This window comes from Bos indicus, chromosome 4, assembly GCF_029378745.1.
Source record: "Bos indicus isolate NIAB-ARS_2022 breed Sahiwal x Tharparkar chromosome 4, NIAB-ARS_B.indTharparkar_mat_pri_1.0, whole genome shotgun sequence".
Lineage (NCBI taxonomy): Eukaryota > Metazoa > Chordata > Mammalia > Artiodactyla > Bovidae > Bos > Bos indicus.
The window spans coordinates 31,977,368-32,002,728 of NC_091763.1; the positions used below are offsets into that span (position 1 = coordinate 31,977,368).

General features: G+C 35.9%; 1 protein-coding gene across 6 annotated transcripts in view; it reads right to left on the minus strand.

Annotated features, from left to right (window-relative positions):
* The window catches only part of HYCC1 (hyccin PI4KA lipid kinase complex subunit 1), a 214,983-nt gene that overhangs the window by 38,671 nt on the left and 150,951 nt on the right, over positions 1–25,361 (minus strand). For 4 of the 6 annotated variants that reach the window (XM_070787592.1, XM_070787591.1, XM_070787593.1 and 1 more), the window contains 3 exons: positions 14,458–14,536; positions 5,135–5,236; positions 723–902 (listed from right to left, as the gene is read on the minus strand). In XM_070787592.1, the coding sequence (XP_070643693.1) occupies positions 723–902; positions 5,135–5,236; positions 14,458–14,508 (333 nt within the window). In that variant the 5' untranslated portion in view covers positions 14,509–14,536. The remainder of the gene's footprint in view (positions 1–722; positions 903–5,134; positions 5,237–14,457; positions 14,537–25,361) is intronic. The other 2 variants (XM_070787595.1, XM_070787594.1) reach the window with 1 other exon arrangement.

Genomic DNA, 25,361 nt, shown 5'->3' on the forward strand with positions numbered 1-25,361 from the left:
AAGTCAATTAAAATCTTAAACTATGATAATCCATTATTTATAAACATTAGGAGTTAACCTTCTCCTTAAAATGTAAGTAATGTAGTTTTAACGCTGAAATGCAGATGTCTTGTCTTAATTATCATTGATTTTTCTCATGTAAAAAGTTCCATTTTCTAAATCAATTAACACAGTCCTAAAACATATTACAAAATGACCCTTAAATTATTTTTCCATTTAAAAAAAGTACAAACCTTAAGTATCTATCTAGAATATTGTACTATTTAATATACAAACATTATCAGTAATGCAAACTATATATTAAATCAATGGTGTAAACTCTGGAGACAGTCCAGATTTTATACAATTATTAGTGGTAGATCTTAGTTTAAATCTTTTCTCCAAACTTTTTGTGACGGTCACAACAATTTATAGACAGTGGCTTTTAAGTTTAAAAAATTAAAAATTTAACACTGATATTTTCAAATATTTCCATAAAAGAATTTAAATGGTCTGATTTTTAGTCTCCAATCAGTAAAAAATGTGTATTTACATAATTGTATGTATGCCCATACAGGCTTTAGCCTCCATAAGGTTATTTTGGGGAGAATGAGGTATGAGTCATCTGATGTAATAAAAAACAAACATTAGCTCTACTAAAATGAAAAACAGTTGCTATTATGTATTCATTTTTGCTGATATTTAGATTTTAAAACATTTTGTTAACTCCATTAAATACAAACCAAATTGTAAACCCCTAGAAGAAGAGCTTCAATGCATCCGCTGCTGTGCACATTTCTGCTGGCGGAGACAGCAAGGTAGCACCAAATCAGTTCTGGAAGAAACTGCAGTGTAAATCGAAGCAACTGCTCCTCTCCACTGCGATAGAATTCAAAGAGCTGGTGACAGACAGGTTCCAACAACTGGAAGAAAGACAAAACATTAACTCAAGGATTGGACTATATTTGAATGACACTGATATATAAAACATAAAAGCATTTTCCTGATTGGTAAGTACTGAAATATGCAAACATTTCCATTTTTGGCAGCAAGACTATTCACAGCTAAGCTAGTTAGTAAACCTACGAATTCTAGTGGAAGGCCAAACTGCAAGGTTAAGTGTATACGCAAGTACTCTGTAAAGTTTTAAAACATTCTGTAACTCCAAAGTAGTATTGTTATTAAAACTATATCTTTTTAACTTCCTGAAATAAACAGGTTGTGAAGAATTTTCTTCCTTAATATCCTTCCAGATAAAACATGCCAATATACAAATGACTGAGTTGGAGAAATTGAAATGGGAATCCTAGGTAGTTACTGTCACATGGCCTTCCTGAGCTTATAATTAGGTAGCATCTGACTGCAATGACTGGTATGTGGAGTAGCTAAATAATATAAAGCCCCTAGATCTACTTTCTTACTGTAACCATGATTAATTGCCCCTAGATAATCTAAACACCTCTGTCATTTTGTTTTAGACATGATTTGGACTTACTGATAACCATTTTTCTCCCAACACCCCCACAGGTATTCAGTTAAGAGAGATGAGTGATCTTTAAAGCATATACAATAATCACACACAGGTCACTTACAAATATGTCAAGAGATTCACAGGGCTATTTTTCAAACAGGCTATTATTATAGTTCAGTGAATGGGAGTTCATTCGCTTCCCCAACTTACGCAATAGATTCACATCAACTTAAGAAACAGATTTTCTACTACAAATAAGTGGAATGAACAGAAACTGATTTAAAGTGGATGCCTTGATTTCAAAAAAGTTCAATATGTAAACTTGATACAATTAAAGTCAGAATTATTTATGCAAGGTAAAGAAAAAGTTATACTTTTAATAAACGTCGACAAAAAAAATAAACCGACAAAATTGGTCTTTCCTACTGAAATACTATCTTCTTACAGTTAAAGAACATTTTTCCACTCTGAAAATGGTTGTTAGAGGGCAAAAGGTGTCCAATGTGGCGTGGCAAAGATAACAGAAACAGAAGGGTCAGAGGCAAAGTAACGCCACTCAAAGACTACGAGAAAAGTTTTTAGGGTAGGAATTAATTTGCAAGAATGAAGAGGCGGGTAGTGGAAGAAAGACTGTTATGGGAATGTTTAGCTTTCAGACTGGAGTTTTTAAAATTTCTTTGTGGACCAGTGCCAATAATCTGGTAAATTATGGTGTGACATCACTCATCTCTAAATACCCAGGAAATCTTTGATTAAATCAACATAGTCTAACAAGTATTTGAAAATTTATAAAACTTTATGGTGAAAATTTATTTGATAGTCTGCATGAGCACATAATCAATTTTAATCAAAACACTCCAGTCTTTTAAATTCATTTAACATCTAAAACAGAGTTTTGATTTATGAAAGCAGAACCAAATGAAGATAGATTCAAAAGGGATGTAGCAGTTACACATTGCAATAAGATTAGATGAAATTAAGTATATCAAACCACTAGAGATAAATACCAATATTTATGCAGGGTTTTACACTTGCACAGTACTTTCATATATGTAAACCCATTCAATTCCCACAATACTAGGATGCAATGTCTTTACCCTAACAATGTATTCTTTCTACATAAGCAAATTGAGACAAAGAAGCTACCGAAACCAAAAATAATCACACAGTTCAGGAAGGCCAGACCGAAGCCAAGACTTTTTAACTACTTCATAAACATACCTGAAAAATGTCAGAAAAGAATAAGACAACATACAATGTGGGAAACACAGGCAGTGTTGGACTTATTTAACCTGATTATATTTGAGACAAATAATGGGGCATTAGAATATGCTGCATTCCTAGTGTCTTGCTCAAATTTTTTAATGCATTTTCTCAAGGAAACATTACTAAACTTGATTGGGTAGGTTTTACAATATTAAGAGAGAACTGTACTTCAAGTATTAGTATATTTTGATATGTTAAATGGTCTTCTATAGTCTAATCATCATGTACCTTCTTTCCCTTCTAAAATACATTATGAATTCTGTAACAACTGAGTTACAAATGAATTTTTACAATCATCCACTCATAAGTAAGAAGCTGTATCTTAACAGAATTTTAATGGTAATAAGAAATGTACCATAAAATGCCTTTAAATGACTAAAGAAGATGGAAAAAGCTAAGTTTGGGTAAATTTACAAGAGAATTTTCCAAACTTCTTTTTTTTCATTGAACAATTACTGAGACTATATGGATAGGACAAAGATACAGAGAAGTTGGAGGGGACTAATATTTAGGTGCCAGTAGCCAGGGAACTGACTTCTCACTCTGGGCTCCCTATGTTTAAAACACCAAAAAGATTTCATGTGGCTCTTTCAAAAAAAAAAAAAAAAACAGCTGGCTTCCTAACAAACCTAAGCATTTTTAGCCTCTAATCCTATGCCTATCTTAAAGCTACAGTCAATTAAAAGCACCAGTCAAGGAAACTTCACTTTATCCATAAACTGCCTCTTGACAGTTTCTTGAGCCTGACTCGCATACCTACCTCAGAGCCTTTGCACTATTTCCTCTCTGGAAAGCTCTTGCCCCCAGTTTTATTTTCTTGCTCGAATTCATTCAGACCTTAATTCAACCATCACCTCCTCAGTCCCAACACATACTTCCCCTACTCTGCTTTATTATCTTCATAGTTTTACCACTAACATTTTATTATACGTTTAGGTATTTGTTTAATGTTTATCTCATCTACCAGAATATAAGTTCTAATCTATAAGATAAAGAAGTTATTCTACTTTGTACATTTCTAAGTGATTTCTGACACATTATATGTGTTCAATGAATATTTATCAAATGAATTTAACCACATAATGAAAAGGTACTACTTGTAAAAATCCAAATACCAAATTTCCCAGATTTCAAATAAAGTAGAATCAACATTTCAAAGTTCAAAAATGCCAACAGACAATGACATCAAGTTTTTAGGAATACTATATCTCCACATTAAGATACAAAATATTCTAAAGAGCAAAAGGAGACTCTTTGTGACCCCCATGGACTACACAGTCCATGGAATTCTCCAGGCCAGAATACTGGAGTGGGTAGCCGTTCCCTTCTCTAGAGGATCTTCCCAACCCAGGGATCAAACCCAGGTCTCCCACATTGCAGGCGGATTCTTTACCAGCTGAGCCACCAGGGAAGCCCGAAAGTAGATCACACAGTTATATCTGAGAAGTACTTCTGAGTACATTTTTTTAAGACTGAGTTTTCTTTTTAAGAATACAGGATACACACTGTCTTTACCACATTTATCAGGCTAAAAAATAGATTATTTGCTTTTATCTGCATCCCATGCATTTTTATTTTCCTCACCATTTCCAATCCTTATCTATTTCTACTTTGAATGGTGGGATTTATAAGCACCAGAATGTGGGAGTACAGTTCACTTTATCACTTTCAAACTAAATTTGCTATCTAAAAATGCAAAGGAAATGCAGGAGAGGGGAAGGCAGAGAAAAGAAGCAAGGGCTGGGAAAAACTTACCACCAGAACCAAACTACTAGCTACTCAAATTTCTTGCATTTTCTCAGGCCTCCATATACTATTCCCTTCAGCTTGCAATGTCCTTTTACTTTCTACAACTGGAAAATGTGTGCAAATCCATCTGGACTCAGTTAAGCATTGCTCTGAAAGTATGTATTTACTTATTTTCTCCATTTCCTCTTTTGGGACACAGGCCATGTACATCTTTGATTTTCTCTTGCCTAGCACTGCAGCTGACACATAACGGACACACAAATATTTGCTGAATGAATAAATGAATGCAGTGACCCAGGCTCTCCAAGGTTATCCCCACAGATGGAGAGACAGACAGACACATACATACATAATACACAGAAAGAGGAGCAGCAGCATGTTCAGAGATGGCTTTGGAATATGGTGATCCTAATTCTTGGCCTAGGAGATGATACATTGGAGCTCATTTTATCATAATTTTTTTTATTCTGCCATTTTTCTGAATATAAAGTATTCTTACCTCTCTATTCATTTCTCAAAAGGAATCAGTTAAACACTGCAAAATATATATTACAGTTTTTAAAACTCTACTTTTACTACTTTTTAAATATATGTATTATATTTCACAACAAGAAATTAAAAATCAATCAAATGAAAACTACTAGCATGATGAACTCTGAGAGTACTTACCTCACTTTGTGGCTCCTGGATAACTTTATAGAGAGATGAAACTAAAGAACTCTTTTCCTTCAAATTTGTAGCATAATTTGGTAAAGATGTTTCTGGTAGTGTCTAAACAAATTTAAAAAATACACTTTACTTTTATGAAATGTCCCAAATAGGTAAATCCAAATACAGAAAGCAGATTGTCAGAAACTGGGGGAGGGGGAATTGGGAAGAGGAAGAACTGAGAGTGACTAACTAGATACAGATTTTTTTGGGGGGGTGATGGAAATATCCAAGGCTTAGATGATGGTATTAATGGCACAACCTTTTAAAACCAGTAAAAACCTCTGTATTATCACCTGAAAACAGTGAATTTTTCATTATGTGAATAATATCTCAACAAAAAAATGGTAAAAATAAAACAAAAGATACAGTTAATCCTCAACATCAACAGGGATACAAATTACTATCAACACTGCATCTTTGATCATAGTTTGGAGTTGGAAATAAGAATACGAATCATTTGTAAAGCCAGAGATACATTTTTTGTAGCAACATACAACTTACCAATCTCATTAACAGTATTTTATCCTGTTTCTTAATAAACATGTTATATAAGGATCTAATGTTTCAAACCTTAAAGCCACAGACTGTATAATGTCTGTTAAGTAAGACTGTTCTCCTTTACAGAACTGGGGGGAAGTTTTTACTTCTTGGAATGGAGAAAAAGATAGCCACACTACCAACAAATTTTCCTAATGCCATTTAAAATATCAACAACTAACCACAGTTTGGCAGGGTCACCCTTTCAGAAAGGACACCATGACCAAAAAGGAATGGGAAGAGATAAAACTCCAGTAGTAAGCAGACAGTTTTGGGTAAAGGTAGTAGGGAAATCTGGAAAAACAAACAAACAAACAAAATAAAACTTCATAACAAATGATAAAAACCTATCCTTCTAGAGTATGGCCTTCTTTAACAACTTCTGTCTTCCAAGTCTTTATTTCTTCCTAGGAAAAGTATTTCTATCAATCAACCAACTAATCAACAATGTTTATCCTGCAGCAGATACAATGTCTCAGTTCAGTTCAGTTTAGTCCCTCAGTGTGTCCAACTCTTTGCCACCCCATGAATCAGCACACCAGGCCTCCTTGTCCATCATCAACTCCCGGAGTTTACCCAGACTCACGTCCATCAAGTCGGTGATACCATCCAGCCATCTCATCCTCTGTCATCCCCTTCTCTTCCTGCCCTCAATCCCTCCCAGCATCAGGGTCTTTTCCAATGAGTCAACTCTTCGCATAAGGTGGCCAAAGTATTAAGAGTTTCAGCTTCAGCATCAGTCCTTCCAATGAACACCTAAAGGACTGATCTCCTTTAGGATGGACTGGTTGTATCTCCTTGTCTCAAGGCAAGAATACTGAAGTGATTTGCCATTCCCTTCTCCAGTGGACCATATTCTGTAAGACCTCTCCATCATGACCCATCCATCTTGGGTGGCCCCACACGGCATGGCTTAGCTTCATTGAGTCAGACAAAGCTGTGGTCCGTGTGATACCTTGCTTCTAATGTCTCAAGATACTGGTAATTGTAAGATATACATTATTTCTTCCATGTCCCATATCCTAGTATTTTATGATTTAAAATGGGTTATGGTTAGTATATATAGGTAAATGTGTGCATAAATAGACATAGAAAATTAAACAGCATATTTATAATAAGGATATTTGATTCATTTTAACTTTACTGTGAATTCCTCAAAGGCAAGACCTATCTTATCTCTCCATCCACAGTATTCAGCACAAGGTCTTGTACTCAAATCTTTGCTGCAGACATTATATAATAGATGAACAAAATAAGAAATAAATACTGTCACTGTTACTCTTCAGTAGATTCTTGAAAAACAGGTCACATTTCACCTTAGGATATATAAGTGAATAGACTGTTTTTTTAATTTAAAAGGACAGTTTTGTTTACCAGAATGGTTAAGTAAACGTGAACTATCTGGTAACCTTCCACCATTCTTTGGGTGGGGAGGAGAGAGTTTCACTGCAACTGCTTACATAAAGAAGAGATTAGGGCTTTCTTCAATATTTCAAAAGCATGTAACAAAAGATCTCCAGGCAACATTCCATTTCTGTTACTTGATCAACAGTAACCTAATACTGGTGGAATTTATATAAAAGGGAGTAACTGTCAAATAAACAACAGATGTCTAATTGCCTGGAAAATAATGAACCTAAGCTGTATATGTAAAACACATTAATGTGTGTGTGCACATGTGTGTCTAAACATAAAACTTCAAACTAAGTGAATTGAAAAATAAATCTTAAAAAATGATTAGTGAATAAAAAGATTTTTACATGCACTATCTAGCCTAAAACTGAAACAGTCATTAAAAGTGTGAATTACAATTTTTAGTTATGTACCAATTAACCCTCATGAGGTAAAATGTTTTTTGTGAAATAGCCAAAAGTAAAAAGACAGTTCTTTTCCAAAAAGACAAGTTCTAGAAAATATTCTAGGCCTAGGCTACTACTGTTAAATGAGAGGAAAGGTCTCCTAAAAATTAGTGAGCTATTACATTTTAGTACAATTCTGTCATTATTTCATTTTGTGAATGTGAAAAAAGTTAACTTTTGTCAACAAAAGGAGAGAAAATACAATTGCTGTGTTTATGAACAGTGCTTTGAAAACCTTAAGATCTAAAAGAGCCTATGGATTTAAATACCATTACAACAAACCTTTAAATTTACATTGTACTAGTTCAAAGGTACTGGCCCTTCTTAAATACTAGTTAAGTTTTCTCACTTTGAAGAATGCAGAACTAGAGACAAAAGAAGTAATAATGGGATAACATGGTAGAAATTAGTCTTGGCAAAATTTGAAGAAGACAGATGCTTCATATTAAAGTATCATTTGGCAGATGGCTTTTATAAAATGTAAGGAAGTGATACAGGTTAGATGGAAGAGAATTAATGAAGATGGACAGATGGATAGAGAACCAATAAATAAAACAACTCTGACTAACAACATTACATGTAAGACTAGATTTTGAGTCACATATTCTGATTCAGTGACTACCAGAAAATAAAAAAATCTGCTATATAAATCTACACATAACATTAAGAAAAACACAATACAATCTGTAAGATAACATTTTACAAATAAGTATTTGAAATATAGAAATTGAACTAACAACTCATGAAATCTTAAAATAATGAAGTCTGAGTCTAATTTGTTGGTATACTGCTGCTGCTAAGTCGCTTCAGTCGTGTCCGACTCTGTGAGACCCCACTGTCCCTGGGATCCTCCAGGCAAGAACACTGGAATGGGTTGCCATTTCCTTCTCCAATGCATGAAAGTGAAAAGTGAAAGTGAAAGTGAAGTCGTGTCCAACTCTTAGCAACCCCATGGACTGCATCCTACCAGGCTCCCCGGTCCATGGGATTTTCCAGGCAAGAGTATTGTAGTTGTTGGTATACTAAGAGAATATTAATGAAGGCCCAAAGCTGGAGTAGATGCTAGTTTGTCCAAAGGCAAAAAAGAAAAAAAAAAAAAAAGCACAAAGCAAACTACATTATCCTGTGCATTTGAGAGAATGCTGAGTGAGGTTATGAGTCTGGGAGTTCAGGCTGCACCCATGGAAAAGTGTAGAGCTAAAATCATCTTCACACACCACCTATTTAGTTTTCTTGGTGAGGATACTGAGACCCAAAGAAGTTATGCGATTTGTCCAACACTGTAAAACCAGAGGAAAATTTTGACTTCTCCGTCTCAAGTACCCTGTACCACTTACTTTATCAATCATGATGACCTTGGCTTATTAGCACCACGGTTATTAATTTAAACAACTGTTGGGGGCCAGAGTGAGGTACTCCGCCCGTGACAAAGGTCATGAGGAAGGAGGCTCGACATACGCAAAGGCGGGATCGAGCCTCAGGAGTCCCCCTGGAACTCCTCGAGCATCTACCCCCATAACCAGAGCCTGCCTACTTTACTACTTTGTGCTCACCTACACCTCTGACTTTACGGGGGGCTGTCCCCCACCACCTCTTTTGGAGAAGGAGTTAACTTAGAGCTCCAGTTTATAATAATTCCTGGGCGTGATAAGAGTGTTTTAACCTACAAACTCCTCTGAAGGTTCTCTGGCCTGCCTGACAGGCTTGTCCGGCCACATGTGATCGCTCACAGCCTCCCAACCGTGAGAGGCACAAGATGCTTTAAACCTTCTAAAAACAGGTTCCTTAGAAAAGTTAGAAAACTATTAGTATAAGTATAATGGACTAATTAGAAATTGTGTTGGTGAAGGGTTTTTCATTTGTTGAGCCAATGTTTGTTGCTAAGTCTCCATATCCCCTGCCCTTACACACATTAATGAATATATAGAATTAACCTTTGATATTAATCACGTTAGACCTTAGGCTAAGTAAATTCTTTCCTTAACTAAAACCCACTACACCCTCACCCTGTAGGAATGTAACTTTATTTGGGTGGCGTCTGTTTTGAGAATAATCAGCCCTGGAGAAATAAGTGTCCTGATTGACTGACCTCTGTCACAAGGAGAGGGTCATAAATTGTCAGCAGGCCCCCCCGGCCAGAAGATGATGTAACACCCCTAAGACCTCTGTATACATTTGTATGAAGCACCTGACTTTGATAAAAGTCAGGACTGCTGACCCCGCGTGACTTTTGCATAACATCTCAGTGTATAAAAGTAGACCATGGAAAATAAAGAATTGGGATCAGTTTCTCGAAATACTGGTCTCCCCATGTCGCTCTCTCTCTCACTCTGGTTGAGTCTCCATCTGGAGCGCGGAACCCACCATGCTTACTAATTATGCCTGGGCTTCTAAGATCCGACCGGGGAGGCCTCAGTGTCTCCTCTCCTTCGGGAGAACGGAAGGACGCCTGCGGCCTACGTAAGTGGTGCAAACTTCTTGTCTTGAAGTTTTATTGGTCTCCCGCGTAAACCAAGCTACTCAGCCTCTTTTCTCCACTGAATTTTCCTACTGAGCTATCCTCATCCTATTACTCTTTATATCTTTGATAAAATATTTAAATAAATAGGTCGCCGACGCCGTCCCCACTTCGAATACCCTGGATCAGCCGGGGCAGGACCCCGGCAAACAACCAAGCAGAAACTCAGAGAGAATGACAGATAAATAATCTCTAAATTTTATTTCTTAAATATTTTAACCAAAATATGTAACTAACATAACAAATCATTTCAACAGACAAGATACTTTAATTTTTAAAGTAAGAGATTTGTTCTTATGTACTTTCCTGTCTTCTATTATTTTTAGTATGTTGCTAACTTTGTCTGATAACCTTAACCTCTTTACCAAACATAAACAGAGCTGAATTCAATGCACATTCAGTTCAGTTCAGTTCAGTCGCTCAGTCATGTCCGACTCTTTGCGACCCCATGAATCGTAGCACGCCAGGCCTCCCTGTCCATCACCAACTCCTGGAGTTCACCTAGACTCACATCCATCGAGTCAGTGATGCCATCCAGCCATCTCATCCTCTGTCGTCCCCTTCTCCTTCTGCCCCCAAGCCCTCCCAGCATCAGAGTCTTTTCCAATGAGTCAACTCTTCGCATGAGGTGGCCAAAGCACTGGAGTTTCAGCTTTAGCATCATTCCTTCCAAAGAAATCCCAGGGCTGATCTCCTTCAGAATGGACTGGTTGGATCTCCTTGCAGTCCAAGGGACTCTCAAGAGTCTTCTCCAACACCACAGTTCAAAAGCATCAATTCTTCAGCGCTCAGCCTTCTTCACAGTCCAACTCTCACATCCATACATGATCACAGGAAAAATCATAGCCTTGACTAGACGGACCTTTGTTGGCAAAGTAATGTCTCTGCTTTTCAATATGCTATCTAGGTTGGTCATAACTTTCCTTCCAAGGAGTAAGCATCTTTAATTTCATGGCTGCAGTCACCATCTGAAGTGATTTTGGAGCCCAAAAAAATAAAGTCTGACACTGTTTCCATTGTTTCCTCATCTATTTCCCATGAAGTGATGGGACGGATGCCATGATCTTCGTTTTCTGAATGTTGAGCTTTAAGCCAACTTTTTCACTCTCCACTTTCACTTTCATCAAGAGGCTTTTGAGTTCCTCTTCACTTTCTGCCATAAGGGTGGTATCATCTGCATATCTGAGGTTATTGATATTTCTCCCAGCAATCTTGATTCCAGCTTATGCTTCTTCCAGTCCAGCGTTTCTCATGATGTACTCTGCATATAAGTTAAATAAGCAGGGTGACAATATACAGCCTTGACGTACTCCTTTTCTTATTTGGAACCATTCTGTTGTTCTATGTCCAGTTCTAACTGTTGCTTCCTGACCTGCATACAAATTTCTCAAGAGGCAGATCAGGTGGTCTGGTATTCCCATCTCTTTCAGAATTTTCCAGTTTATTGTGATCCACACAAAGGTTTTGGCATAGTCAGTAAAGCAGAAATAGATATTTTTCTGGAACTCTCTTGCTTTTTCCATGATCCGGCAGATGTTGGCAATTTGATCTCTGGTTCCTCTGCCTTTTCTAAAACCAGCTTGAACATCAGGAAGTTCACAGTTCATATACTGCTGAAGCCTGGCTTGGAGAATTTTGAGCATTACTTTACTAGGTGTGAGATGAGTGCAATTGTACGGTAGTTTGAGCATTCTTTGGCATTGCCTTTCTTTGGGATTGGAATGAAAACTGACCTTTTCCAATCCTGTGGCCACTGCTGAGTTTTCCAAATTTGCTGTCATATTGAGTGCAGCACTTTCACAGCATCATCTTTCAGGATTTGAAATATCTCAACTGGAATTTCATCACCTCCACTAGCTTTGTTCGTAGTGATGCTTTCTAAGGCCCACTTGACTTCACATTCCAGGATGTCTGGCTCTAAGTCAGTGATCTCACCATTGTGATTATCTAGGTCACAATTCAAAATAATTTTCAGAAATGACTACCATATTAACCAAAGAATAGGAAATATCTTCCCTTATACTTGACAAAAATGTATATCATTTATTATATCAAATTGACTATATTTACTTTTGGATGGTTAGGGGAAAGTTAAATAACTTTTCAGTTCATGGGGTCCAGGATTTTACTTCTATTCTCTCAATGAAAAAGCTTCCTTCCCAGGAATGGAAGAGAATAAACAAACAGATGATAAGGGAAGAGAATTAGCCATAACTTTCAATTATTTGCCTTAATAGTTGACTCCTCCCCTATGTTCTCCAACCTTCATCATGCCCTCTTGCCACAATTCCCATATTATAAAATGGTTTAATGGCTATATTTCCTTTTGCAAATTTTACTTCACCATTAAACATAAGAATATCCCAGAAGTGGTAGTCAGCTGTTAAACGACAATTTTCATCAACTTGCCAAAAAAATCATGATAATGAACCATATTAAACTCTCATGAAACAGAAACAAAAAAAGCTTAAAAACACAAAGACAACTTACGTAAGAAAAAAAGGCACACACCAGATTTATTTAAACTGTTAGAATATGTAGATGGCACTACATGCAGTCTGTACACAGTGCACTTCTATAAGTGCATGCATAACTATACCACTCTATGAATTAGGGGATCCACAGAAAGATAATTAATGACTACAAAAGCTGACAAAATGAAAATCTCTGTCATTCATCAGGATGAGATAACAACAACGGCTATGGCCAGCTACAAAATTAACAGGAAACATTTCTTCTCTCAAGGACATACTACAGCTGAAAAGTGTCATAAAAACCTCCATTAAAAAAAACTAATTTAGTTTTTAATTGAAGGATAATTGCTTTACAGAATTTTGTTGTTTTCTGTCAAACATCAATAAGAACCAGCCATAGGTATACATATGTCCTCTCCTTCTTGAATCTCCATTTTTGAATGACTTCTGTATTCTTACTCAGTGAGAAGCTTTGTTACCTAAAATCACAGATGTCAAAAGTTTTGCTCTTTAAACATGTATCAATAAGAATGAAACATCCCACGCTTGCCTGGAGGATGTGAGTCACCTAGATACAGAGAACCAGGCTTCAGATAAGGGGTTTCTGAACCCAACATTCCACCCAGATGTTAACTTTGTAGTTTCTAAAGACAACATGACCATGGGTCCACTTCACAATCCAGGTCTGATTTTACCCCATTACACATAGCTCTGCTTTGTCTTGAGCCTATCAAAATACTATTTCATTTAAATTTCATCTGAACACCTTAAATTTTTTATTTATTTTTTTGTTTGGTGAGATGCCTACACACTACCTATTGTATGGTGTTCCTCATTGAAACAAGCTAATAACTCTGACTTTTGTCCAAGGTCTTGGGCTAATCGAGCTGGACCAAAAAAAACAAAAAAACAAAAACCAAAGTGCCAGCCCAAACTTTCCATTCCTGTGGTTCCTGATAGGAAGCTCACATAATTATGTGTAACAGTGAGAAAAAGAGGACAAAAAGAAGGCTATTGTTTAGTCGCTAAGTCATGCAACTCCTTGGTCTACCACACACCAGGCTCCTCTATCTATGGGATTTCCCAGGCAAGAATACTGGAGTGGGTTGCCCTTTCTTTCTTCAGGGGATCCTCCCGACCCAGGGTTCAAACTCATGTCTCCTACATTGGCAGGTGGATTCTTTACCACTGAGCCACCAGGGAAGCTCCAGTTAACTGGTTAAAGAAACATAATTTTAGCTATCATAGAGAAGAGTTCATAAGATAACCAAACAGAGGTATTGTTTTTATTTTTTCATCCACTAACCAAAAGTTATATACCCCTTTACAGGCACTGGGTTAGCCAACTAAAGAAAGATGCATTAATAGAAAGTTGTGCAAGTATCTTCCCATCTTCTCCTCATTGTTGATCATGTCCATTTCCCCTGCCGCCCCAAATTGGGAGAAACATTTCAACCGTGAATTGTTCATGGTGGTTAGGGAGAGTGACATCAACTTTCAGAGACTTTAACCATTCTTGTGATGTTGCCATAAAAGGGAGAAGACAAACCTTTAAACCACCTGGCAAAAAAAGAGTCAATTTCCTCAGAAAGATTATTGCTGCTACTGCTAAGTCACTTCAGTCGTGTCTGACTCTGTGCGACCCCATAGACGGCAGCCCACCAGGCTCTCCCGTCCCTGGGATTCTCCAGGCAAGAACACTGGAGTGGGTTGCCATTTCCTTCTCCAGAAAGATTATTATGTGTTATTAATTCCCCAATAAGTTTTTTGGAATATTCTTTGCTTCCACAGATATTTAGCTTTTTAGTCATTAAAAAAGAAAGCCACTGGAATTTAAAACTCAGATAAAACTTCTTTGGAATATAGTTATTATAGTAAAACAGTAAATATTACCTTAAACTCCGACAACCATTCCTCCACAACCCCTTTCTCTGAAGTGAACATCTTTCCACATCTGTTCTAAATCTTCAACCTGAAAATTAACATAGAAAAACGCTAAAATTTTGAATACATTTTCTTTATAGTCAGATTACCAAGGACAGAAGTAATCCTATAAAATTTAGCTACTTTTTTATTGAGAAATTAAAACAGTTTCAAACATAAATTACTGAGTTAATATAAAAAACCAATGTGCACAAACAGTATTGAAATGCAAGAATCATGACAAAAGTTTAAATGATTATAACATGATGAAATTAGCTCTACAATTTTCACTCAGCTTTTAGTAAGTAATGTCAGCTGCAAAACATACTGGACATTTTTCCTTAGTTTAAATTAAATAATTCCAAAAAGATAATGCAACTTAAGAAAACATTTTAAAATTGTGAAAATATAAAAAGACATGCATCCAAACTTGACTTTATAGAAAACATTAAAGTAATTTAATTTGCTTATATTTCAGTTCTTTAGTACAATAACTATCTAGGCAAGCCACTTGGTTTCCTGGAAGCTTAATATTCATAAAACAGAAGTAAAAGTGGTAATATCCAAGATAATGACAATATGCAACAATAGCTATTCAGAAGACTGGAATTTACTTAAGTATAAATAAGAAAAAAAAGGAAGTTAAAGGAAATGCAAAACAAATTTATCTCAAGCAAAACTTCTGTCAATGTACAATATAGTTTTCTTCATACCTCCATCTATAAAAGAGTAGACTGTTTCTTGAGCGAAAACTTTATTAGTTCTATCTGAATTTGCTAAGTCTGAATTTGCTAAACTCCTAAGTCAGGCACAAACCCTGCATTAGAGTTCTTAATTTTCATCAGAATTATCAGGTAAGAAGAAACTGAGGCAAAATTGACAGAAACTGAATCTTGATTCTATTCTTACTTGTAGTATAAATTTGGGCAAGTTATTTGCCTTCCTTTCTTCATTCATGAAATGGGAAAAACCACAATACATACTTTCAAATGATTACTGTGAAAATTAAATGAAAAAATGTAAATAAAAGCACCTGGCAATAAAAGTGTTGTTTTACTATGCAATACTATTACTGAAGACTATCAACTCATACAACTTTTGCTTAGTTGTCTATCAAAGTATACAGATACATCTTAAATAAACAACACAGGTTTACAAAGAATACATTCTAATATTTCTATTGTCTAATTTCTATTAAAAATGGTTAACAAAATACATATATTCATTGATTCATTTACTCATATATGAAGAATTACTTGAGAGATATGCATTTTACTTTTTTAGGATTAAAAAATAGCCCTTTTATTATTCTAAATTTTATCCTTGGATCAAGCCAAACTATTAAAAAACCATATTATCTGTACCATATTATTCATTTTATAGTACTGTTCATTCACATAAACCAGGCTTTGAGTTTATGTCCAAAATGTTATGAAAACGCTGCTTGATCATGTGTTATCCCCTTTGAAATCCAAAAGAGCAAAAAATTCACATCTTCAGTTTTCAATACCATGAAAAAGTCTCCTTTAGAGTAACTGGTTTGCTTTTATATTATGGATACTGTGAATCTCCCAGCAGATTCTCTTTGCTTTGATTTTAATAAAATGGGAGTCAAAGTTTCTACCCTAACTCTCTCCACAAAAAAGCTGGCTAGGATTAATTTTATTTATAATATTATATTACACACATTCCCTTATTTTCTTCCTACCTAGATCTACTTTTTTTTTTTATCCTGTTATACACATTTGTATATATTTGTGAAGAAAGGTAAATACAAATACACATGAGTTTTCTTTTTTATTTATCCATTGTTCATCTAGTAAATTAAGAAAGAAAGCAATCACAAATAGAACCAGAAGTTGCAAAGAATTGGGAAGGTAAAATTTTTACAAAAGTTCAAAATAATTCTCTAATTAAAATTAATTTTTAAAAGGTTAAAATCAAGAGGGATATGCAAAAGGATCAAGAATAGTCAAAGCAATCTTAAAGAACAGCAGTGCTGGAGGACTTGGACTTCTAAATATTAAAGCTTACTACAAAACTTACCAAAAGCATAGTAATTAAGCCAGTGTGGTATTATCATATTATCACTATTGATAAAATCCAATGAAACAGAGCAGAATGGCCAGAAACAGACCTATACATACATGATGATATGATCTATGACCAAAGTGACAATATAATTCAGTAGGGAAAGGGTAATCTTTATAAAAAATGGGGTTAGGTCAACTAGACAGCTACAAGGGATAGGGGGTAGAGAAAGAGAACCATAACCTACTAGCTAACACCATATGCAAAAGGCAGTTGCAGTTGGATCACAGATCTAATTTTAAAAAGTAAAACAAAGCTTTTAGAACATAAGAGAATACCTTCAAAACCTTGAGGTAGGCAAAAAAAAAATTTAAACAAGAGACACAGAAGCACTAATCATAAAGGGATTGTTATAAATTGGACTCCACTAAAAGAATTTCTGTCTGCCAACAAATGAATGCATAAAGAAAATACGACACACATACAAACATACAATGGAATATTATTCAGCCTTCAAAAGAAGGAAATTCTGCCATTTGCAACAACATGGATGAATCTGGGAATCTTATGCTAAGTTAAATAACCCAGACACATAAAGACAAATACTGCAAGGTCTCACTTATGTGTAGAATAAGTCAAACTCATGTTAAAAGAGAGTAAAGTCATGGTTTCCAGGGGCTGGGGCGGGGGGGCGGGACAGGGAGGGGCAGGTGCGGCGGCAGTGGAGGAATGTGGAGATGCTGGCCAAATGGTACGAATTTTCAGTTATAAGTAAGTTCAGTATATAATAAGTTCTGGTAACCTAATGAGCAGTATGGTAACCATAGCTAATAATAATGTATACTTGAAATTTGCTAAAAGAGTAGATTTTAAGTGTTCTCACTACACACATAAAAATTGGTAATTATGTGTGATGATAGATTTGTTAATTAACTTGATTGTGGTATACCAAAACATCATGTACACCTTAAATACATAATTATCTGGCAATCATATCCCAGTAAAACTGGGGCAGGGGAAGGGAAGAACTTACGAGGAAAATGGGGGCGTCAGACGATGAGATGGTTGGATGGCATCACCGACTCAGTGAACATATGAGTTTGAGCAAACTCCTGGAGATGGTGGAGGACAGAGGAGCCTAGCATATGCTACAGTCCAAAGTGTCAGGCACGACTTAGAAACTGAACAACAGCAAATTACACATTAGTAACCCCAGACCACCCTGGGCCTCTTATTTACTTGTTAGAGGTCAAATGGGAGCCCTCAACCATGAAATTGTCCCTCCCCATGCTTCTTTGCCTTCCTCTGCAGAGCCCAAAAGAACACCTCCTCCAGAACACCTCCTCCACCCTGAAACTTTCACAGCCTCACCACCACTTCCTGCAGCTGGTCCATCAGGATTAATGTCATTTTCCCTTCCCCCTGTTGATGTCAGGAACCACTAGAAACTACAGCTCCCAGGTTACACTTGCACATGTTCATAACTCTTTGCAGGCCCTCTACTTTACCCCCATCTCCTATTCCACTCTAATTCTGGAAGGAAGTTCTCTCTCCCTGAGCCTTCTGACATTAACAAATCTGTTACCAGCAAAACCCTCTAAATCTTCAACAGTTTTCTGAATGTCACTTTCTTCTTGTTCTAACAAGAAGCCTGGCTCTTCTCTGAAGATACCCGCTTTCCCTGAAAGCTTCTCAAAGAGTGACTGACTGCCTTTCCTCTCATAATCCTGGAAGAAACCACTGGTCCTAGAGGTAATATTACCATTTCAAATCAATCTCCCTCTCTCCCGTCCACCCAACGCTGTTCCGAAACACATGTAGCTGTCATCTATCAAGCAATCCCTCCCCTCCAGTCATCCCTCTCCTTCATTTCTAGATGATTTTAGCTCTGGCTTATTGTCATGCTTTCAAATTATTCATATTTAAAATCTTAGTGTTTTCTAAAATCTAGTGTTTTCTTCTCACTCAGTGAACTCTTAATTCCTAAAAATCTCCTCCAACAATACTGACTTCTTCCCTGTCTCAGCAACTCAGTCATATGATCATAACCTAGACCAAAAATTCAGGTCAGGACCATATTAAAAAATATTTTAAATATTAATATTAATTTATTGAGCCTACCGGAAAGAACACCCTACAGTCAAAGTTGGAACAATTTGAACAACAAAACAAACAACATAGTAGTGAATTATTATCCAAAGTATAAAATAAATATACAGATCCATATTGAAATAAATAAATGACTAAATAAATAAATATTAGAGAAGAAGAGACAAGCCTTCCTTTCAGATAATAAATGTAGATACATCCCCCTTCAGGAAGTTTAGTCCATGCCTCCCTATGGACCAAAATGGGCTGGTCATAGTGATTTGCTTCCAAAGAAAAAGAGTATTGAAAAGGGGAAAACAGTAACTTTACAGCAGAGAAATCTGATAAACACTGGCTTGACTAAGGTTAACAACACCCATGATGTCATGTGAATATCATGTACCCTTGATATGATGAGAGGGCACTTACTTTATCTCTGTGATATTCCTTCTAAAAAGCAATAAACCCAGTACGATCATGATACCAACATTAGAGGAAACTTAATTTTGGAGACATTTTACAAAATATCTGAACTATATTCCTCAAAACTAACAAGGTCATGAAAAATAAAAAATACTAAGAGACTCTAATAGGCCAGAGAGCCTAAGGTGACACTTCAGTTCAGTTCAGTTCAGTCGCTCAGTTGTGTCCGACTCTTTCCGACCCCATGAATCTCAGCTCGCCAGGACTCCCTGTGCATCACCAACTCTCGGAGTTCACTCAGACTCATGTGCATCGAGTCGGTGATGCCATCCAGCCATCTCATCCTCTGTCGTCCCCTTCTCCTCCTGCCCCCAATCCCTCCCAGAATCAGGGTCTTTTCCAATGAGTCAACTCTTCACATGAGTGGCCAAAGTATTGGAGTTTCAGCCTCAGCATCAGTCCTTCCAAAGAACACCCAGGACTGATCTCCTTTAGGATGGACTGGTTGGATCTCCTTGCAGTCCAAGGGACTCTCAAGAGTCTTCTCCAGCACCACAGTTCAAATACACGACCATAAATGCAATATGGTCACTTGGATTGGATCATATTGAACAGAACAGAAAAGGGATAGTTTCAAAAAAAAAAAAAAAAAAGCCTTGGTGAATTTCTAATAAAGACTTAAATTTAGTTAACAGCAATGTAATAGTAATGACAAATATACAATGATAATATGACATTAGGAGAAATTGAAACTGGGTATGGAGTATATAGGAGTTCTCTGTGTTATCTTTGCAACTTTTCTAGAAATTTTAAATTGTTTAAAAAATTATTGAAGCTCTGATGTATTTCTATTCTAGTATCCAATCCAAATGATACTGTATTCAAAAACAAAACAAAACATTAAAGTACATCAACACACAAACACGTATTCATATCTTCTGACAACATTCTACACCATTCGTTATTAGAGCTTCAATTTCAATACTTTCATAATATTTCATTATACAAAGGCTTCTCAAACCTAAGGAGCAAATTCTCCTCCATTACACCTCACTCTCTGCACTAAACTGAGGTGACAAAAAAAACTAATTTATGAAGAGATTTCTTATCTAGTTGCTGAAAGTTAAAAAAAGGGAAATAATTATAGTACTGAATTATAAACATGAATGAAAATTCAAATCATGTTTACTTATCATTTGTTGTGTTTTACGGACAGTAAGAAACTCAAGCATTTTCGTTGTCTTTCCATGGGGTAAAAAATCCTCAGCACAATATAGAAATATTAAAAAAAAAAGAAATATTTTTAATTAAATTTGTAATTTCATAAAAATATTAAACTATACCATAAAATAATAAAAAGTAAAAATTTCCACTGGCATTCATGCAGTTTTAAATTACCAAGTCAAGCCAATTTGAAACAAATCTAAATATGATAAAACTTAAAAATTCTTTTAGATGACAAGTTTTTTAAAATTTCATAGAAGGAAAAGTATCTTAAGAAAAATAGAAAATGTACAAATATTAAAAATGAGACCGGAAACAATAATGCATTATATGAAGAAGAGGTTAATGGAATTTTATAAAATGTAGAATAAGTATCTAGAGAAACAGAAGATGAAAAAGCAATAGTGTGTGCCAGCTGAGAGAGTTTTTCTTTGTCCTTACCACACACTGCAGCACTCTAAAAAATCTCTCCATTAGTCCTGGCTTCCATGATGAATAACAGTTATGACTAAAGGTACCTCTAAAGACTAGGTAGGACAAGAAGCAAATGGACCACAAAATTGAAACAGTGTTTTAAAAACCATTTCTCTCTACCAGCACTCAGCAAGAAGCTCTCCACAGTTGCTATCTCACCCCCACATTTCGTATCTAAGATGTAATCTTTTAACATTTCTGGCTGTCTTGATTATGTAACATTGAAGTTTTACAAAACTAATTAGATATCTCAAGTAATATTTTAAAATATATTCTCACATTAAAAAACAACTTTATTCTTCTCAAAGGCAAAAGGAACAAAATTAGGTGTTTCATACTGTGTAACTAACTTCCTATTTTTCTCAAACATATCTTGGAAAAGAATATTTTAAATTGTATTAGAAAGCTTGCTAAGATTCAATGCAATATTTCACAAGCAGAGTTAGTCTGTGTGAAATTAATTTTTTATATTTTCAGTATGTAATAAAACATTTCTAAATCTCTTATTCTTTAGTAGCTGCATTTTAATTTTAACCCTGATAATGTTTCCTGAATTCCTCAAGAAACTTTCCAGAAAGCATATCATAAAAGTGTTGTCACAAAAGGTCTATACCTTATTATGTTTTACTTTCATCCAATTAAGGAAGAACACAAAAAGAATACTTATAATTTTCACTGCAAAACTCTAAAAAATATTTTTACTATTATTTCTCATGCATCATGAAGTATTAACTAGAAATTAATTCTGAATCTTCTAAAACCATTTGCTTTATATGTCATGAAAATCAAGTTTCTATAAATCTAAAGAATAAACAAATTTCTGTAAGTTGATAATAACATATCACAAAGTTTTAACTTTTCTGTCCTATGAAATAGGGCCATTATAAGTAAATTAAGTGCTATTAGAAGATTATCAAGATTCTTGGTTGAATTTTAGGAAAACAGAGCAGAAGGAAATGTTCAGATTATGATACAGAATAAACTTAATTTAATCTCAGTGATTTTACTGCTTAGAAAATGACCAGTCAACTGGAGAGGTCTATGAAACAGGAGTGTACCTGGGCTGTTGTTTGAAAAGAAGTGGTGCTGACGGCCTCACTGCCCACGTGTGTTCTCAAGTAAACAGTTTCCTCTCAGGGCACAGGGAGAAGGAATAGAATTTACAGCCAGTAGCAGAAGCATGGGAAATCTTTCCAAAGACCTATAACTTAGGCCTATTTTCCCCATAAATCAAAAATATCTGGTTATTAAAAATAGAACAGAGATTTTTACTATGGCAAATGTCTTTAGAATTCAGCATCTTTTGCCTATCCCAAGGACAAATACAACTGTGTTGGGATACCAAAGTATTATGGCAACCAGGCCAGTGTATTTCTTTTGTAAAAGGTAGGACAAATGGAAGAAAGGTAGCAATCCCTCTTCTCATTCCCCATTTCCAGCTTCCTATTCTCAAAACTTCCCAGACTTCAGAAGAATCTTTTGTCCAGGGAAAGGATATCTGATTTGAATTCAAATAATATAAGGGAGAAAAACTTTTTAAAACTATTTGTCAACAACAGCTTTGGTATCTAGATTGTCCCCATAAGCTGCTTTCACCAAAAGAATGCAGTGAACACATGCTGTGACTTGATCTGCAGCTTTCACTTTTTTTTCCCTAAATTGGGGAATAATTGCTTTACAGTATTGTTTTGGTTTCTGCCATACATCAACATCAATCAGCCACAGGTATACATATGTCCATACGTCCCCCACTCTTGAACACCCCTCACATCTCCCTTCTCATCCCACCCCTCTCAGTTGTCACAAGAGCACTGGGTTGAGCTCAGTTTACTGTGTTACACAGCAAATTCCCACCTGCTATCTATTTTACACAAGGAAAATGCATATGCTTCCCTGGTGGCTCAGACCGTAAAGAATCTGCCTGCAATGCAAGAGACCCAAGTTCGATCACTGGGTCAGGAAGATTTCCTGGAGAAAGGAATGGCAACCCACTCCAGTGTTCTTGCCTGGAGAATCTCATGGACAGAGGAACCTGGTGGGCTACAGTCCATGGGGTTGCAAAGAATCAGACACATCTGAGCGAATTTCACTTTCACTTTTCAAAGTATATGTTTCCATGCTATTCTCTCAATTTGTCCTACCCTCTCCTTCCCCAAGTCCACAAGTCTGTTCTCTGTCTAGGTCACCACTATGCAGCTTCCACTTTCATGTGTTTAGAATCCAGCCACCATACTATAAGAAGCCCAGACCATCATGAAAAGTTGCAAGGGAAAGAACCAAGACCCTGGCTGAGACTCAGTACCAAGTACCAGCCACAAGACTGAGCCATTTGGATATTCCAACCAAGCCAAGCCTCCAGATGACTATAGCTTCAGCTGACAACACGAAGCAGAAGACCTGCCATGCTATAATTAATCTAGTCAAGGTCAGATTTGTGAGAGATCAAAAATACTTGTTGTTTGAAGCCACTAAGTTTGGGGATGGTTTGTTAGGCAGCAACAGATAACCAGAACACCATCTTCATCAAATATCTAGGGTATACCTTTTTCGTACAAGGCAGTGTCCTCTTATTAGAGAATATCAGATTTTTCAAAACATGATCCCTGCCATCAAGGAATTCAATTTTTCTCTAAAAACGTGTAGTAAAACTTATTATAAATAGGACATAATCTATGAATGTTCAATAAATGTGTTTACATTCTGCTTATGTATACTTTTTGCCTATCCTACTGTTAATGATGAGACATTGTGATATGGTTGGCCAGAATTCAAAGTTTGGAAAAGTCCATAGCCACAAAGCCAAACAAAACTCAATAACTATCTTATCTTAAACGCTATGCTTGATCAACAGAGCGAGCTTATCAGAGTAATCATCACAGTCATCACTATGCTATATAAAAGTTGCTTTTATTCATTAGGTATAAACTATCTCATTTTGTACATATCCTGATACCAGCGCCTCTGAATTTTCCTAAGACATCAAATGATTTCACTTAAATTTTCAGTTAAAAAAATGATGTTGCATCTTGGTTTTCTTCTTTATAGTACTGTTTGTTGTTTAATTGCTAAGTTGTGTCTGACTCTTTTTGCGACCCCATGGGCTGTAGCCTGCCAGGCTCCTCTGTCCATGGGATTTCCCAGGCAAGAATACTGGGGTAGGTTGCCATTTCCTTCTCCAGGGGATCTTCCCAACCTAGGGATCAAAGCTGCATCTTCTGCATTGGCAGGTGGATTCTTTACCCATGAGCCACCAGGGAAACCCTCTTTATAGTATAGATCTTTGCCAGTTTTGAAATAGTAAAAAATTTTAAATGAAAAAAAAAAATTTTTTAATGATACAATAAGGGATTCAGGTTTGATAGAACAATTAATTAATAACCCTTATTATTGGAAGCTTCAATATAAAATAAGCTAAGAGGAAACTTAGAGGAAACTAAGTTTCCAAACTAAGAGGAAACATACAATTTCCAAAATTATTATAGACGGTGAGAGATTTTTCATCTGTCTAGGATTTTATAAACTCTCATGAAAAACTGAGAGGTAAACTAGAAAAATTCTTAAAGTCCCTGCTCATCCTACATCCATATATAGATTAATTATTCAAAAGAAAGTTTAGTAAAATGTTATAACAATGTACCATCTTAAAGTTACAGAAAGGGATATATGCATAAGACCACAAAACCCATGTGTCCAATAGCCACATCTCAAAACACAGGATGAACACAGGCTGCTTTCACAGTGATGATGTTCCATTCTGTATTTGCTGAATGCCTTTCTAACTAACTCATCTTGTCTATGTCCCCCATGGCTATCCTAGTCCTATCATAACCTTTATGCTCCAGACCCACACTCTCCTCCACACCACATCAGCATTTCTCAATTCCCAAATCTAAATTCTTCAAGTAATTCTCTGTACCAGTTCCTTATTTTGATCCTGACCACAACTCAAAGCCAACCTGGAAACTGGCCAATCTGAGGACAGATATCTCCACTTGGTCTAACGGTTGAGATCAAAGATATAGACAAATATAGATGCAAGTTTATTTTGAAGGGGCTTTGTGTGGGCAAAAAGAGTAAACGTATCTAGTAACTACTATAGATGTAACATCCCAGGAGAAATCTAACAAGCTGAATACCAGGACACAACATTTCAATCAGGAAAACCTATTTTTTTTTAACTTTCCTTTGTAATCCTGTCTCACAGAAAGATCTCATATGCTTAGAGTTAGCTAAACCTCAAGACTTTTTTCATACAAATTGTTTCCAAACCAGGTCACTCCTATTTTATACTTAACCAATCAACTCTTAAGAATCTAAGTGACAATTTAGCATTTTGGATTGATTCACACATCATAGATACATAAACATTTGCTCAATGAATGAATAAGTGAGCAAACCTTTGAAACTTTGCTGATTTGGGCCCTGAATTCCATTGTTTTTAAATATAACATTTACCTTGTTATGTTAGCTCTCTATCATAGCTGACATGACAGCATACAATAAAAGTGATCCTGAAAGCAAGGAATTTTGTACTAGAGGAAAAGTAAGGAAATGGGGTTAGAGATATGTTGTCAAGCTATCTATATGTAAGAAATTATTAATGCAGTAACAATAAATAACTTTTCCCAAAGTAG